General features: G+C 46.2%; 1 protein-coding gene across 5 annotated transcripts in view; it reads right to left on the bottom strand.

Moving 5' to 3' along the window:
* The window catches only part of CCAR2 (cell cycle and apoptosis regulator 2), a 566,602-nt gene that overhangs the window by 73,102 nt on the left and 475,768 nt on the right, over positions 1-17,732 (bottom strand). For all 5 annotated transcript variants that reach the window (XM_069214048.1, XM_069214051.1, XM_069214050.1 and 2 more), the window contains one exon: positions 17,040-17,234. In XM_069214048.1, the coding sequence (XP_069070149.1) occupies positions 17,040-17,234 (195 nt within the window). The remainder of the gene's footprint in view (positions 1-17,039; positions 17,235-17,732) is intronic.

Below are 17,732 nucleotides of genomic sequence, written 5' to 3'. Positions count from 1 at the left end.
ACTGGCCAGTCAGGACAGCCCCTAAGGTGTCCTGAGCTGAGGTGACTCTAACTTTTAGAAATCCTCCATCTTGCAGATGGAGGATTCCCCCAATATGATTAGGGATGTGACCCCCCTCCCCTTGGGAGGAGGCACAAAGAGGGTGTACTCACCCTCAGGGCTAGTAGCCATTGGCTACTAACCCCCCAGACCTAAACACGCCCTTAAATTTAGTATTTAAGGGCTCCCCTGAACCTAAGAATTTAGATTCCTGCAACCACAAGAAGAAGGGCTGCCTAGCTGAAAACCCCTGCAGAGGAAGACCAGAAGACAACAACTGCCTTGGCTCCAGAAACTCACCGGCCTGTCTCCTGCCTTCCAAAGAACTCTGCTCCAGCGACGCCTTACAAAGGGACCAGCGACCTCTGCATCCTCTGAGGACTGCCCTGCTTCGACGACGACAAGAAACTCCCGAGGACAGCGGACCTGCTCCAAAAAGACTGCAACTTTGTTTCAAGAAGCAGCTTTAAAGAACCCTGCAACTCCCCGCAAGAAGCGTGAGGCTTGCAACACTGCACCCGGCGACCCCGACTCGGCTGGTGGAGAACCAACACCTCAGGGAGGACCCCCGGACTACTCTACGACTGTGAGTACCAAAACCTGTCCCCCCTGAGCCCCCACAGCGCCGCCTGCAGAGGGAATCCCGAGGCTTCCCCAGACCGCGACTCTCTGAAACCTAAGTCCCGACGCCTGGAAAAGACACTGCACCCGCAGCCCCCAGGACCTGAAGGACCGGACTTTCACTGCAGAAGTGACCCCCAGGAATCCCTCTCCCTTGCCCAAGTGGAGGTTTCCCCGAGGAAGCCCCCCCTTGCCTGCCTGCAGCGCTGAAGAGATCCCTCGATCTCTCATTGACTTACATTGCGAACCCGACGCTTGTTCTAACACTGCACCCGGCCGCCCCCGCGCCGCTGAGGGTGAAATTTCTGTGTGGGCTTGTGTCCCCCCCGGTGCCCTACAAAACCCCCCTGGTCTGCCCTATGAAGACGCGGGTACTTACCTGCAAGTAGACCGGAACCGGGGCACCCCCTTCTCTCCTTTCTAGCCTATGCGTTTTGGGCACCACTTTGAACTCTGCACCTGACCGGCCCTGAGCTGCTGGTGTGGTAACTTTGGGGTTGCTCTGAACCCCCGACGGTGGGCTACCGTGGACCAAGAACTGAACCCTGTAAGTGTCTTACTTACCTGGTAAAACTAACAAAAACTTACCTCCCCCAGGAACTGTGAAAATTGCACTAAGTGTCCACTTTTGAAATAGCTATTTGTGAATAACTTGAAAGGTATACATGCAATTGAAATGATTCAAAGTTCCTAATGTACTTACCTGCAATACCTTTCAAACAAGATATTACATGTTAAATTTGAACCTGTGGTTCTTAAAATAAACTAAGAAAATATATTTTTCTATACAGAACCTATTGGCTGGATTTGTCTCTGAGTGTGTGTACCTCATTTATTGTCTATGTGTATGTACAACAAATGCTTAACTACTCCTTGGATAAGCCTACTGCTCGACCACACTACCACAAAATAGAGCATTAGTATTATCTATTTTTACCACTATTTTACCTCTAAGGGGAACCCTTGGACTCTGTGCATGCTATTCCTTACTTTGAAATAGCACATACAGAGCCAACTTCCTACAATGTCACTCACTCTTCTTAGAGATGTGATGGCAATTAAAAATGCAACTTTCCACGTTAAGTATTGGATTTCACAAGAGTGCATGGGCTCAAAAGGAGGGCCCATGAGTCTTGTTAAGACAATGTTGAGGTTCCATGAAGGAACTGGTGGTGTTCTTGGTGGTATAATTCTCTTTAGGCCTTCCATAAAGGCTTTAATGACTGGTATCCTAAATAATGAAGTTGAGTGCGTAATTTGCAGGTAAGCTGAAATTGCGGTAAGAAATATCTTTATGGAAGAGAAAGCTAGCTTTGACTTTTGCAAATGTAGTAAATATCCTACTATAACTTTTGCAGATGCGTGTAAGGGCTGAATTTGATTATTATGGCATTAATAAACAAATCTTTTCCACTTATTTGCATAGCAGTGTCTAGTGGTAGGTTTCCTAGCTTGTCTTATGACCTCCATACATTCTTGTGTGAGGTCTAAGTGTCCGAATTCTAGGATTTCAGGAGCCTAATTGCTAGATTCAGCGATGCTGGATTTGGATGTCTGATCTGTTGTCTGTGTTGTGTTAACAGATCTGGTCTGTTTGGTAGTTTGACATGAGGTACTACTGAAAGGTCTAGCAGTGTTGTGTACCAAGGTTGTCTTGCCCATGTTGGTGCTATTAGTATGAGTTTGAGTTTGTTTTGACTCAACTTGTTTACTAGATATGGAAGGAGTGGGGGAAAAGTGTAAGCAAATATCCCTGACCAGTTCATCCATAACGCATTGCCCGGAGACTGATCCTGTGGGTACCTGGATGCGAAGTTTTGGCATTTGGAGTTTTCCTTTGTTGCAAATAGATCTATTTGTGGTGTTCCCCAAATTTGGAAGTAAGTGTTCAGTATTTGGGGGTGAATCTCCCATTCGTGGATCTGTTGATGATCTCGAGAGAGATTGTCTGCTAACTGGTTCTGAGTTCCTGGAATAAATTGTGCTATTAGGCGAATGTGGTTGTGAATCGCCCAATGCCATATTTTCTGTGTCAGGAGACACAACTGTGTCGAGTGTGTCCCTTCCTGTTTGTTTAAGTAATACATTGTTGTCATGTTGTCTGTTTTGACAAGAATGTATTTGTGGGTTATTATGGGTTGAAATGCTTTCAGCGCTAGAAATACCGCCAACAGTTCCAAGTGATTTATTTGAAACTGTTTTTGCTGTATGTCCCATTGTCCTTGGATGCTGTGTTGATTAAGGTGTGCTCCCCACCCTGTCATGGAAGCATCTGTCGTTATCACGTATTGTGGCACTGGGTCTTGGAAAGGCCGCCCTTGGTTTAAATTTATACTGTTCCACCATAGAAGCGAGATGTATGTTTGGCGGTCTATCAACACCAGATCTAGAAGCTGACCCTGTGCTTGTGACCATTGTGATGCCAGGCACTGTTGTAAGGGCCGCATGTGCAACCTTGCGTTTGGGACAATGGCTATGCATGAAGACATCATGCCTAGTAGTTTCATCACCATTTTGACTTGTATCCTTTGTCTTGGATACATGGCTTGTATTACATTGTGAAATGTTCGAACCCTTTGTGGACTTGGAGTGGCAATCCCTTTTGCTGTGTTGATTGTCGCTCCTAAGTATTGCTGTGTTTGACACGGCAAAAGGTGTGACTTTGAGTAGTGATCGAGAAACCTAGTTTGTGGAGGATTTCTATGACATATTTTGTGCGCTGTGAACACCGTGTTAGCGTGTTGGTATTGATAAAACCAATCGTCTAGGTACGGGAACACATGTATTTGCTGCCTTCTGATATGTGCAGCTACTACTGCCAGGCATTTTGTAAAAACTCTTGGTGCAGTTGTTATTCCGAATGGCAACACTTTGAATTGGTAATGTACCCCTTGGAATACAAACCTTAGGTACTTTCTGTGTGAAGGATGTATTGGTATATGGAAATATGCATCCTTTAGGTCTAGTGTTGTCATGTAGTCTTGTTGTTTGAGCAGTGGGATTACGTCTTGTAATGTAACCATGTGAAAGTGGTCTGATTTGATGTAGGTATTTAATGCTCTGAGATCTAGTATTGGTCTCAGACTCTTGTCCTTTTTGGGTATTAGAAAGTACAGTGAGTAAACTCCTGTGTTTATTTGTTGTTTTGGTACTAATTCTATTGCTTCTTTTTGTAGCAATGCCTGAACTTCTAGTCCTAGAAGATCTATAATGTTGTTTTGACATATTGTGTGTTTTCGGTGGAACGTTTGGAGGGAATTTGAGAAATTCTATGCAATAACCATGCTGGATAATTGCTAAGACCCAAGTGTCTGTTGTTATTTCCTCCCAATGTTTGTAAAACTTGGTTAGTCTCCCCCCCACAGGTGTTATGTGTTGGGGATTTGTGACCTTGAAGTCACTGCTTGTTTGGAGGAGTTTTGGGACTTTGGAACTTTCCTCTATTTCTTTGAAATTGTCCTCCTCTATATTGTCCCCGAAAACCTCCCCGCTGATACTGGCTCTGGTAAGTGGGCTTTGTTTGTGAGGTTGTGGCTTCTGTGGTTTGCCCTCTAGACCCCCCTCGAAATTGTGTCTTTCGAAATGTGCCTCTGCGGGGAGTAGAGTGCGCCCATGGCTTTGGCTGTGTCAGTGTCTTTTTTAAGTTTTTCGATCGCAGTGTCCACCTCCGGCCCAAACAACTGCTGTCCGTTGAATGGCATATTTAGCACAGCTTGCTGTATCTCCGGTTTAAATCCTGATGTACGCAGCCATGCATGTCTCCTTATTGTTACTGCTGTGTTGCCAGTTCTAGCAGCTGTGTCTGCAGCATCCATTGCTGACCGTATCTGATTATTGGAGATACTCTGTCCTTCCTCTACTACTTGCTGCGCTCTTTTTTGGAACTCCTTTGGTAAAGGTTCAATAAAGTGCTGCATCTCATCCCAATGGGCCCTATCATATCTGGCTAGCAAAGCTTGCGAATTTTCAATACGCCACTGGTTTGCTGCCTGTGCCGCCACCCTTTTGCCTGCAGCATCGAATTTTCTACTTTCTTTCTCTGGAGGTGGTGCATCTCCTGAAGTATGTGAGTTGGCTCTTTTACGCGCTGCTCCTACTACAACAGAGTATGGTGTTAGTTGTTGTGTAATGTACACTGGGTCTGTTGGTGGCGGTTTATATTTTGTATCTACTCTTGGAGTAATAGCTCTCCCTTTGACAGGCTCTTGAAACACTTGTTTGGAGTGTTTTAGCATTCCGGGTAGCATCGGAAGACTTTGATATTGACTGTGTGTGGACGACAGTGTATTAAAAAGAAAGTCGTATTCAATGGGTTCAGAATTAAGGTTGACATTTTGAAATGCTGCTGCTCTCGATACCACCTGAGCGTAGCCTGTACTATCCTCTGGTGGCGATGGTCTAGCTGGATAGCATTCAGGACTATTGTCTGACACTGGTGCGTCATAAAGGTCCCATGCGTCAGGGTCATCTTGACTCATTCCCGTATGAGTTGGGGATTGCATCATTGGTGGAGTGGCTACCGGTGATGGTTGCGGAGAGTGATGTAGGGATGGTGGTGGTGTTAATTGTTTAGCCACTTTTGCGTGTGGCTGTTTGTCCTTGTCTTGGAAGGCAAGTTTACGTTTCATCTTGATTGGAGGAAGAGTGCTGATCTTCCCCGTATCTTTTTGAATAAAGAGCCGTCTTTGTGTGTGATCTGGCTCAATTGTCTCTAATTCTTGTCCAAATCTGTGTGTCTTCATCTGTGAGGACAGTCTTTGTTCCTCTGAATAGGAACTTATTTTTGGTTCCGAGGCCGGATGTTTCGGTACCGAAACCTTTTCGGCTGCTTTTTTAGGTTCCGACGAAACCTTTTTTACTTTCGGCATCGTGCCCTCTCGGTGCCGACCCATTTCGGTGCCGCTCTCTCGACGCCGAATCTTCTCGGAGCCACTATCTCTGGCCCGAGATTGCTGTGTGCCGGTATCTCGACCGGAGTCGGATGACTTCGACACCAGCTCGCCCTTTTTCGGTGCCGATGAACGGTCACATATTTCTCGTGTTAAACCATGGCCTGTTGGCGGTAATGTTTGTAAAACTTGGTTAGTCTCCCCCCCACAGGTGTTGTGTTGGGGATTTGTGACCTTGAAGTCACTGCTTGTTTGGAGGAGTTTTGGGACTTTGGAACTTTCCTCTATTTCTTTGAAATTGTCCTCCTCTATATTGTCCCCGAAAACCTCCCCGCTGATACTGGCTCTGGTAAGTGGGCTTTGTTTGTGAGGTTGTGGCTTCTGTGGTTTGCCCTCTAGACCCCCCTCGAAATTGTGTCTTTCGAAATGTGCCTCTGCGGGGAGTAGAGTGCGCCCATGGCTTTGGCTGTGTCAGTGTCTTTTTTAAGTTTTTCGATCGCAGTGTCCACCTCCGGCCCAAACAACTGCTGTCCGTTGAATGGCATATTTAGCACAGCTTGCTGTATCTCCGGTTTAAATCCTGATGTACGCAGCCATGCATGTCTCCTTATTGTTACTGCTGTGTTGCCAGTTCTAGCAGCTGTGTCTGCAGCATCCATTGCTGACCGTATCTGATTATTGGAGATACTCTGTCCTTCCTCTACTACTTGCTGCGCTCTTTTTTGGAACTCCTTTGGTAAAGGTTCAATAAAGTGCTGCATCTCATCCCAATGGGCCCTATCATATCTGGCTAGCAAAGCTTGCGAATTTTCAATACGCCACTGGTTTGCTGCCTGTGCCGCCACCCTTTTGCCTGCAGCATCGAATTTTCTACTTTCTTTCTCTGGAGGTGGTGCATCTCCTGAAGTATGTGAGTTGGCTCTTTTACGCGCTGCTCCTACTACAACAGAGTATGGTGTTAGTTGTTGTGTAATGTACACTGGGTCTGTTGGTGGCGGTTTATATTTTGTATCTACTCTTGGAGTAATAGCTCTCCCTTTGACAGGCTCTTGAAACACTTGTTTGGAGTGTTTTAGCATTCCGGGTAGCATCGGAAGACTTTGATATTGACTGTGTGTGGACGACAGTGTATTAAAAAGAAAGTCGTATTCAATGGGTTCAGAATTAAGGTTGACATTTTGAAATGCTGCTGCTCTCGATACCACCTGAGCGTAGCCTGTACTATCCTCTGGTGGCGATGGTCTAGCTGGATAGCATTCAGGACTATTGTCTGACACTGGTGCGTCATAAAGGTCCCATGCGTCAGGGTCATCTTGACTCATTCCCGTATGAGTTGGGGATTGCATCATTGGTGGAGTGGCTACCGGTGATGGTTGCGGAGAGTGATGTAGGGATGGTGGTGGTGTTAATTGTTTAGCCACTTTTGCGTGTGGCTGTTTGTCCTTGTCTTGGAAGGCAAGTTTACGTTTCATCTTGATTGGAGGAAGAGTGCTGATCTTCCCCGTATCTTTTTGAATAAAGAGCCGTCTTTGTGTGTGATCTGGCTCAATTGTCTCTAATTCTTGTCCAAATCTGTGTGTCTTCATCTGTGAGGACAGTCTTTGTTCCTCTGAATAGGAACTTATTTTTGGTTCCGAGGCCGGATGTTTCGGTACCGAAACCTTTTCGGCTGCTTTTTTAGGTTCCGACGAAACCTTTTTTACTTTCGGCATCGTGCCCTCTCGGTGCCGACCCATTTCGGTGCCGCTCTCTCGACGCCGAATCTTCTCGGAGCCACTATCTCTGGCCCGAGATTGCTGTGTGCCGGTATCTCGACCGGAGTCGGATGACTTCGACACCAGCTCGCCCTTTTTCGGTGCCGATGAACGGTCACATATTTCTCGTGTTAAACCATGGCCTGTTGGCGGTGGCGTCCCCTGGGCTTTAGCGATCTTCTCGTGAGTACTCTGTTTTGACGTCTTACTCGCGGTTTTCGGCATTTCTTCGGGTTCGATCTCCTCCGAGTCCGAATCTTGGGTGGAGAATGTTTCTTCCTCCTCCTCGAAACGCCCTTGTCCTGTCGGCGCCGACGGCATTTGTAGTCTTCTTGCTCTTCGGTCCCCGAGTGTCTTCCTGGACCGAAACGCTCGACAGGCCTCACAAGTATCCTCCTTGTGTTCTGGTGACAAACACAAGTTACAGACCAGATGTTGATCTGTATATGGATACTTGTTATGGCATTTTGGACAGAATCGGAATGGGGTCCGTTCCATCAGCCTTGAAGAGACACGTGGCCGGGCCGACCAGGCCTTGACGGGGATCGAAAAAGAAAACCCCGAAGGGCCTCCGGAGCTCTTCTTAATTCGGTGTCGATCTGTTGTAACTAACCCGATACCGAACGCAAACAATACCGACGATTTTTCCGTGATTCTAACTTTCTGACCCGAAACACGGAGCGAAAAGGAACACGTCCGAACCCGATGGCGGAAAAAAAACAATCTAAGATGGAGTCGACGCCCATGCGCAATGGAGTAGAAATGGGAGGAGTCCCTCGGTCTCGTGACTCGAAAAGACTTCTTTGAGGAAAAACAACTTGTAACACTCCGAGCCCAACACCAAATGGCGGGATGTGCACAGCATGTGTATCTGCAGCTACACATGCCATCGAACATATATATATATATATATATATATATATATATATATATATATATATATACATATGCATATATATATATATATATGGAAAATGTCACTTACCCAGTGTACATCTGTTCGTGGCATTAGTCGCTGCAGATTCACATGCTGTGCACAGTCCGCCATCTGGTGTTGGGCTCGGAGTGTTACAAGTTGTTTTTCTTCGAAGAAGTCTTTTCGAGTCCCGAGACCGAGGGACTCCTCCCATTTCGACTCCATTGCGCATGGGCGTCAACTCCATCTTAGACTGTTTTCCCCGCAGAGGGTGAGGTAGGAGTTGTGTATGCTAGTAATAGTGCCCATGCAATGGAGTGAATACGTATGTACATAATAAAGGTTAAAGTAATATATTTACAAAATGTACAAATGTTCAAATTCTACTTGAAACGGCTACAGGCTCCCGGGGAGGCGGGTGGGCGCATGTGAATCTGCAGCGACTAATGCCACGAACAGATGTACACTGGGTAAGTGACATTTTCCGTTCGGTGGCATGTGTAGCTGCAGATACACATGCTGTGCATAGACTAGTAAGCAGTTATCTCCCCAAAAGCGGTGGTTCAGCCTGTAGGAGTTGAAGTAGTTTGAAATAATGTTCTTAGAACAGCTTGACCTACTGTGGCTTGTTGTGCAGTTAACACATCTACACAGTAGTGCTTGGTAAATGTATGAGGCGTAGACCATGTTGCTGCCTTACATATTTCGTTCATTGGAATATTTCCTAGAAAGGCCATGGTAGGACCTTTCTTTCTGGTTGAGTGTGCCTTTGGTGTAATAGGCAGCTCTCTTTTTGCTTTAAGATAGCAGGTTTGAATGCACTTAACTATCCACCTAGCAATACCTTGTTTTGAAATTGGATTTCCTGTATGAGGTTTTTGAAAGGCAATAAATAGTTGTTTTGTTTTTCGAATTAGTTTTGTTCTGTCAATGTAGTACATTAGCGCTCTTTTGATGTCTAATGTATGTAGTGCTCTTTCAGCTACAGAATCTGGCTGTGGGAAGAACACTGGTAATTCTACTGTTTGATTTAATTGGAACGGTGAGATAACTTTTGGTAAAAACTTTGGATTTGTCCTTAGAACTACTTTATTCTTGTGTATTTGAATAAATGGTTCTTGTATGGTAAATGCTAGAATCTCACTCACTCTTCTTAGAGATGTGATGGCAATTAAAAATGCAACTTTCCACGTTAAGTATTGCATTTCACAAGAGTGCATGGGCTCAAAAGGTGGGCCCATGAGTCTTGTTAAGACAATGTTGAGGTTCCATGAAGGAACAGGTGGTGTTCTTGGTGGTATAATTCTCTTTAGGCCTTCCATAAACGCTTTAATGACTGGTATTCTAAATAATGAAGTTGAATGAGTAATTTGCCGGTAAGCTGATATTGTGGTAAGATGTATCTTTATGGAAGAGAAAGCTAGATTCGATTTTTGTAAATGTAGTAGATATCCTACTATATCTTTTGGAGATGCGTGTAATGGCTGAATTTGATTATTATGGCAGTAATAAACAAATCTTTTCCACTTATTTGCATAGCAGTGTCTAGTGGTAGGTTTCCTAGCTTGTCTTATGACCTCCATACATTCTTGTGTGAGGTCTAAGTGTCCGAATTCTAGGATTTCAGGAGCCAAATTGCTAGATTCAGCGATGCTGGATTTGTATGTCTGATCTGTTGTTTGTGTTGTGTTAACAGATCTGGTCTGTTGGGTAGTTTGACATGAGGTACTACTGAAAGGTCTAGTAGTGTTGTGTACCAAGGTTGCCTTGCCCATGTTGGTGCTATTAGTATGAGTTTGATTTGACTCAACCTGTTTACTAGATATGGAATGAGAGGGAGAGGGGGAAAAGCGTACGCAAATATCCCTGACCAGTTCATCCATAGAGCATTGCCTTGGGATTGATCTTGTGGGTACCTGGATGCGAAGTTTTGGCATTTTGAGTTTTCATTTGTTGAAAATAGATCTATTTGAGGTGTTCCCCAAATTTGAAAGTAAGTGTTTAGTATTTGGGGGTGAATTTCCCATTCGTGGGTTTGTTGGTGATCTCGAGAGAGATTGTCTGCCAACTGGTTCTGAATCCCTGGAATAAATTGTGCTATTAGGCGAATGTGGTTGTGAATCGCCCAATGCCATATTTTTTGTGTCAAAGACACAACTGTGTCGAGTGGGTCCCTCCTTGTTTGTTTAAGTAATACATTGTTGTCATGTTGTCTGCTTTGACAAGAATGTATTTGTGGGTTATCATGGGCTGAAATGCTTTCAGCGCTAGAAATACTGCTAACAGTTCTAAGTGATTTATGTGAAACTGCCTTTGATGTATGTCCCATTGTCCTTGGATGCTGTGTTGATTGAGGTGTGCTCCCCACCCTGTCATGGAAGCATCTGTCGTTATGACGTATTGTGGCACTGGGTCTTGGAAAGGCCGCCCTTGGTTTAAATTTATACTGTTCCACCATAGAAGCGAGAAGTATGTTTGGCGGTCTATCAACACCAGATCTAGAAGCTGACCCTGTGCTTGTGACCATTGCGATGCTAGGCACTGTTGTAAGGGCCGCATGTGCAATCTTGCGTTTGGGACAATGACTATGCATGAAGACATCATGCCTAGCAGTTTCATTACCATTTTGACTTGTATCCTTTGTTTTGGATACATGGCCTGTATTACCTTGTGAAATGTTTGAACTCTTTGTGGACTTGGAGTGGCAATCCCTTTTGCTGTGTTGATTGTCGCTCCTAAGTATTGTTGTGTTTGACACGGCAAAAGGTGTGACTTTGCGTAGTTGATCGAGAAACCTAGTTTGTGGAGGATTTGTATGACATATTTTGTGTGTTGTGAACACTGTCTTAGCGTGTTGGTTTTGATTAACCAGTCGTCTAAGTACGGGAACACAAGTATTTGCTTCCTTCGGATATGTGCAGCTACTACTGCCAGGCATTTTGTAAAAACTCTTGGCGCAGTTGTTATTCCGAATGGCAACACTTTGAATTGGTATTGTATTCCTTGGAATACGAACCTTGGGTATTTCCTGTGTGAAGGATGTATTGGTATATGGAAATACGCATCCTTTAGGTCTAGTGTTGTCATGTAGTCTTGTTGTTTGAGCAGTGGGATTACGTCTTGCAATGTGACCATGTGAAAATGTTTTGATTTGATGTAGGTATTTAGTGTTCTGAGATCTAATATTGGTCTCAGAGTTTTGTCCTTTTTGGGTATTAGAAAGTACAGTGAGTAAACTCCTGTGTTTATCTGTAGATTTGGTACTAATTCTATTGCATCTTTTTGTAGCAATGCTTGAACTTCTAGTCCTAGAAGGTTTATATGTTGTTTTGACATACTGTGTGTTTTCGGTGGGACGTTTGGAGGGAATTGGAGAAATTCTATGCAATAACCATGCTGGATAATTGCTAAGACCCAAGTGTCTGTTGTTATTTCCTCCCAATGTTTGTAAAATTCGCTTAGTCTTCCCCCCACAGTTATGTGATGGGGTAGTGTGACTTGTAAGTCACTGTTTATTTTGAGGAGTTTTGGGGCCTTGGAACTTTCCTCTATTCTTTTGGAATTGGCCCCCTCTATATTGCCCCCGAAAACCTCCCCGCTGATATTGGCTCTGGTAAGTAGGCCTTGCTTGTGATGTTGTGGTTTCTGTCGGTTGACCTCAAAACCCTCCCCTAAAAGGTGTTTTCCGAAATGTGCCTCTGCTCTGCGGGGAGTAGAGTGCGCCCATGGCTTTGGCTGTATCGGTGTCTTTCTTGAGTTTCTCAATGGCAGTGTCGACTTCCGGCCCAAACAACTGCTGTTCATTAAATGGCATATTTAGCACGGCTTGTTGAATTTCCGGCTTGAACCCTGAAGTACGCAACCATGCGTGCCTTCGTATTGTTATTGCAGTGTTTACTGTCCTTGCAGCTGTATCTGCTGCATCCATCGAAGACCGTATCTGGTTATTTGAGATACTTTGTCCTTCTTCCACCACCTGTTGCGCCCTTTTTTGGAACTCTTTGGGTAAGTGTTCTATGAAATACCGCATCTCATCCCAATGAGCTCTATCATATCTTGCCAAAAGTGCCTGTGAATTGGCAATACGCCATTGGTTTGCTGCTTGTGTTGCAACTCTTTTGCCCGCAGCATCAAATTTGCAACTCTCCTTGTCTGGAGGTGGTGCGTCCCCTGAGGTATGAGAGTTCGCTCTCTTACGAGCTGCCCCGACAACTACTGAGTCTGGTGTTAGTTGCGTTGTAATATAAATTGGATCTGTTGGCAGTGGCTTGTACTTTTTCTCCACCCTTGGAGTTATGGCTCTGCCTTTAACTGGGTCCTGAAAGATTTGTTTTGAATTTTTTAGCATTCCTGGGAGCACAGGAAGGCTTTGGTATTGGGTATGGGTGGAGGATAGGGTGTTAAACAAAAAATCATCCTCAATTGGTTCTGAATGCAAGGTGACGTTGTGAAAAGCAGCTGCCCTTGCGACCACTTGTGTGTAAGATGTACTGTCCTCAGGTGGTGACAGCCTTGCAGGGTACGAGTCTGGGCTGTTGTCCGATACTGGAGCATCGTAAAGGTCCCATGCATCGGGATCATCCTGACTCATTGTAGTATGAGCTGGTGAATGCATCAGTGGTGGAGTTGTTACTGGTGATGCATGCATTGATGGTGGTGGAGACGGTGGTGGGGTTGTCTTCCTTGCCACTTTTGCCTGTGGCTGCTTGTCCTTTTGTTGAAAGGCAAGTTTTCTTTTTATTTTAATTGGGGGAAGAGTGGTTATCTTCCCTGTGTCCTCATGAATGTGAAGCCTTCTCTGTGTGTAGTCAGGTTCTACAGCTTCAAGCTCCTCTCCGAATCTATGCATTTGGGAGGTTAATCCTTGTTCCTCTGTATAGGAACCAGTTTTCAGCTCCGAGGCTGGATGTTTCGGAACCGAAACCTTTTCGGACATCTTTTTAGGCTCCGAAGAAACCTTTATTTTCGGCGTGGTGTCTCGGTGCCGAACTTTTTCGGTGCCGCTGTCCCGGTGCCAAATCTTCTCGGAGCCGCTGTCTCGGCTCCGAGGTTGCTGTGTGGTGGTATCTCGACCGGAGTCGGATGACTTCGACACCAGCATGCCCTTTTTCGGTGCCTTGGATCGGTCACCTAATTTTCGGGTTAAGCCATGGCCTGTTGGCGGTGGCGTCCCCTGGGCTTTTGTCGACTTCTCGTGAGTCTTGATTTTCGACGTCTTACTCACGGTTTTTGGCGTTTCTTCGGCGTCGAGCTCTTCAGAGTCCGACTCGTGGATGGAGAAAGCTTCTTCTTCCTCCTCTAAACGCTCTTGACCTGTCGGCGTGGACGCCATCTGCAGTCTTCTGGCTCTTCGGTCTCTTAACGTCTTCCTCGACCGAAACGCTCGACAGGCTTCACAAGTATCCTCCTTGTGCTCGGGGGACAAGCACAAGTTACAGACCAGATGTTGATCCATATACGGATACTTGTTATGGCATTTTGGGCAGAAGCGGAATGGGGTCTGTAAGGAAATGCCTCCTTGGCATGGTTGCCCCCTGACTTTTTGCCTTTGTTTACAATTGAAAGTGTGCTGAGGCCTGCTAACCAGGCCCCAGCACCAGTGTTCTTTCCCTAACCTGTACTTTTGTATCCACAATTGGCAGACCCTGGCATCCAGATAAGTCCCTTGTAACTGGTACTTCTAGTACCAAGGGCCCTGATGCCAAGGAAGGTCTCTAAGGGCTGCAGCATGTCTTATGCCACCCTGGAGACCTCTCACTCAGCACAGACACACTGCTTGCCAGCTTGTGTGTGCTAGTGAGGACAAAACGAGTAAGTCGACATGGCACTCCCCTCAGGGTGCCATGCCAGCCTCTCACTGCCTATGCAGTATAGGTAAGACACCCCTCTAGCAGGCCTTACAGCCCTAAGGCAGGGTGCACTATACCATAGGTGAGGGTACCAGTGCATGAGCATGGTACCCCTACAGTGTCTAAACAAAACCTTAGACATTGTAAGTGCAGGGTAGCCATAAGAGTATATGGTCTGGGAGTTTGTCAAACACGAACTCCACAGCACCATAATGGCTACACTGAAAACTGGGAAGTTTGGTATCAAACTTCTCAGCACAATAAATGCACACTGATGCCAGTGTACATTTTATTGCAAAATACACCCCAGAGGGCACCTTAGAGGTGCCCCCTGAAACTTAACCGACTATCTGTGTAGGCTGACTAGTTCCAGCAGCCTGCCACACTAGAGACATGTTGCTGGCCCCATGGGGAGAGTGCCTTTGTCACTCTGAGGCCAGTAACAAAGCCTGCACTGGGTGGAGATGCTAACACCTCCCCCAGGCAGGAGCTGTAACACCTGGCGGTGAGCCTCAAAGGCTCACCCCTTTGTCACAGCACCGCAGGACACTCCAGCTAGTGGAGTTGCCCGCCCCCTCCGGCCCGGCCCCCACTTTTGGCGGCCAGGCCGGAGAAAATAATGAGAATAACAAGGAGGAGTCACTGGCCAGTCAGGACAGCCCCTAAGGTGTCCTGAGCTGAGGTGACTCTAACTTTTAGAAATCCTCCATCTTGCAGATGGAGGATTCCCCCAATAGGGTTAGGATTGTGACCCCCTCCCCTTGGGAGGAGGCACAAAGAGGGGGTACCCACCCTCAGGGCTAGTAGCCATTGGCTACTAACCCCCCAGACCTAAACACGCCCTTAAATTTAGTATTTAAGGGCTACCCTGAACCCTAGAAAATTAGATTCCTGCAAACTACAAGAAGAAGGACTGCCTAGCTGAAAACCCCTGCAGAGGAAGACCAGAAGACGACAACTGCCTTGGCTCCAGAAACTCACCGGCCTGTCTCCTGCCTTCCAAAGAACTCTGCTCCAGCGACGCCTTCCAAGGGACCAGCGACCTCTGAATCCTCTGAGGACTGCCCTGCTTCGAAAAAGACAAGAAACTCCCGAGGACAGCGGACCTGCTCCAAAAAGACTGCAACTTTGTTTCGAGGAGCAGCTTTAAAGAACCCTGCAACTCCCCGCAAGAAGCGTGAGACTTGCAACACTGCACCCGGCGACCCCGACTCGGCTGGTGGAGAACCAACACCTCAGGGAGGACCCCCGGACTACTCTCCGACTGTGAGTACCAAAACCTGTCCCCCCTGAGCCCCCACAGCGCCGCCTGCAGAGGGAATCCCAAGGCTTCCCCTGACCGCGACTCTCTGAAACCTAAGTCCCGACGCCTGGAAAGGACCCTGCACCCGCAGCCCCCAGGACCTGAAGGACCGGACTTTCACTGGAGAAGTGACCCCCAGGAGTCCCTCTCCCTTGCCCAAGTGGAGGTTTCCCCGAGGAAGCCCCCCCTTGCCTGCCTGCAGCGCTGAAGAGATCCGTTGATCTCTCATAGACTAACATTGCGAACCCGACGCTTGTTTCTACACTGCACCCGGCCGCCCCCGCGCTGCTGAGGGTGAAATTTCTGTGTGGGCTTGTGTCCCCCCCGGTGCCCTACAAAACCCCCCTGGTCTGCCCTCCGAAGACGCGGGTACTTACCTGCAAGCAGACCGGAACCGGGGCACCCCCTTCTCTCCATTCTAGCCTATGCGTTTTGGGCACCACTTTGAACTCTGCACCTGACCGGCCCTGAGCTGCTGGTGTGGTGACTTTGGGGTTGCTCTGAACCCCCAACGGTGGGCTACCTTGGACCAAGAACTGAGCCCTGTAAGTGTCTTACTTACCTGGTAAAACTAACAAAAACTTACCTCCCCCAGGAACTGTGAAAATTGCACTAAGTGTGCACTTTTAAAGTAGCTATTTGTGAATAACTTGAAAAGTATACATGCAATTGAAATGATTCAAAGTTCCTAATGTACTTACCTGCAATACCTTTCAAACAAGATATTACATGTTAAATTTGAACCTGTGGTTCTTAAAATAAACTAAGAAAAGATATTTTTCTATAACAAAACCTATTGGCTGGATTTGTCTCTGAGTGTGTGTACCTCATTTATTGTCTATGTGTATGTACAACAAATGCTTAACACTACTCCTTGGATAAGCCTACTGCTCGACCACACTACCACAAAATAGAGCATTAGTATTATCTCTTTTTACCACTATTTACCTCTAAGGGGAACCCTTGGACTCTGTGCATGCTATTCCTTACTTTGAAATAGCACATACAGAGGCAACTTCCTACAGGGTCCGTTCCATCAGCCTTGAAGTCGCACGTGGCCGGGCCGACCAGGCCCCGACGGGGGATCGAAAAAACCCCGAAGGGCCACCGGAGCTCTTCAAAATTCGGTGTCGATTTGTTCTAACTAACCCGATACCGAACGCAAACAATACCGACGTCTTTTTCCGAGATTCGAACTAACTTTCCGACCCGAAACACGGAGCGAAAAGGAACACGTCCGAACCCGATGGCGGAAAAAAAACAATCTAAGATGGAGTCGACGCCCATGCGCAATGGAGTCGAAATGGGAGGAGTCCCTCGGTCTCGTGACTCGAAAAGACTTCTTCGAAGAAAAACAACTTGTAACACTCTGAGTCCAACACCAGATGGCGGACTGTGCACAGCATGTGTATCTGCAGCTACACATGCCATCGAACATATATATATATATTAGTAAATAAGTACACACACACACACACTTACCTTAAATAACTTACCTTGCATTTTAAAGGCATGTGTGGTAAAGGTATGCATGTGGTAAAGGTGTATATGCGTGGTAAAGGTATGTATGCTAAAGGTAATACGTGGTAAATGTGTAGTAAAGACATTGCATGGTATTGCCTTGGTTATAAAGGCTGTTTCCCCCAGTTCACACCATAATTTGCTCACCCATTTTACATTCTAGGGAGTGGATCTTGCTCTCCAACTGCAAGCGTCCATTTTCTGTGTGCTCCATCCTCTCCAGCATATTACGAATGTTAACAACTGTGCCGTTGTACGGAACGAGATCCCCCTCAGGGGCTGCAGAGCACTGCTTCACTGACATTTCTGTTCCCATGTTTAAGAGACCAAGATTTCCTGTAACTGGGAAGAACAAAAACAGTTATCTTCAACCTGCAATACTGAACACTGCAGGTTCCTGCACTGCTATATGTACTCTCAATCAACATTAGCATGGGGTAGAAGATAATACAATATCAACATGGTCTAAAAATAGATTTCTGATATTTTCAAGAAGTCTGTGACAAAACTGAAGTCATTTGATCTTCTCACTTACTTATGGGGGGGGTTCGTGGTACCTGAACAATGGCTGAATTATTGGAACTCCAGTGAATGAAGCTCAAATGTTCTGTCATTAGTTGCTAAGCTATAGCATTCAAGATGAGTCTCAAATTCTTGACTCCCCTCTAGAAAAGGAGGCCTTCCTTCAGAGATAGAGGCCAGTGGGACCAGTATGCCAACATCAGACCGAACAAATATTTGGGTTACATGTTTTTTTATGATTGCTTTGGAGGAGAAGCAGAGGGAGAAATAAGTACAAAAAGCGCTCTCTCTATGGTGCACACCTAGAGACTACGAGTC

This window comes from Pleurodeles waltl, chromosome 11, assembly GCF_031143425.1.
Source record: "Pleurodeles waltl isolate 20211129_DDA chromosome 11, aPleWal1.hap1.20221129, whole genome shotgun sequence".
In the NCBI taxonomy this organism is placed as follows: domain Eukaryota; kingdom Metazoa; phylum Chordata; class Amphibia; order Caudata; family Salamandridae; genus Pleurodeles; species Pleurodeles waltl.
The sequence above is the reverse complement of the archived record's forward strand: the minus strand, read 5'-3'. Positions and strand labels throughout refer to the sequence as shown.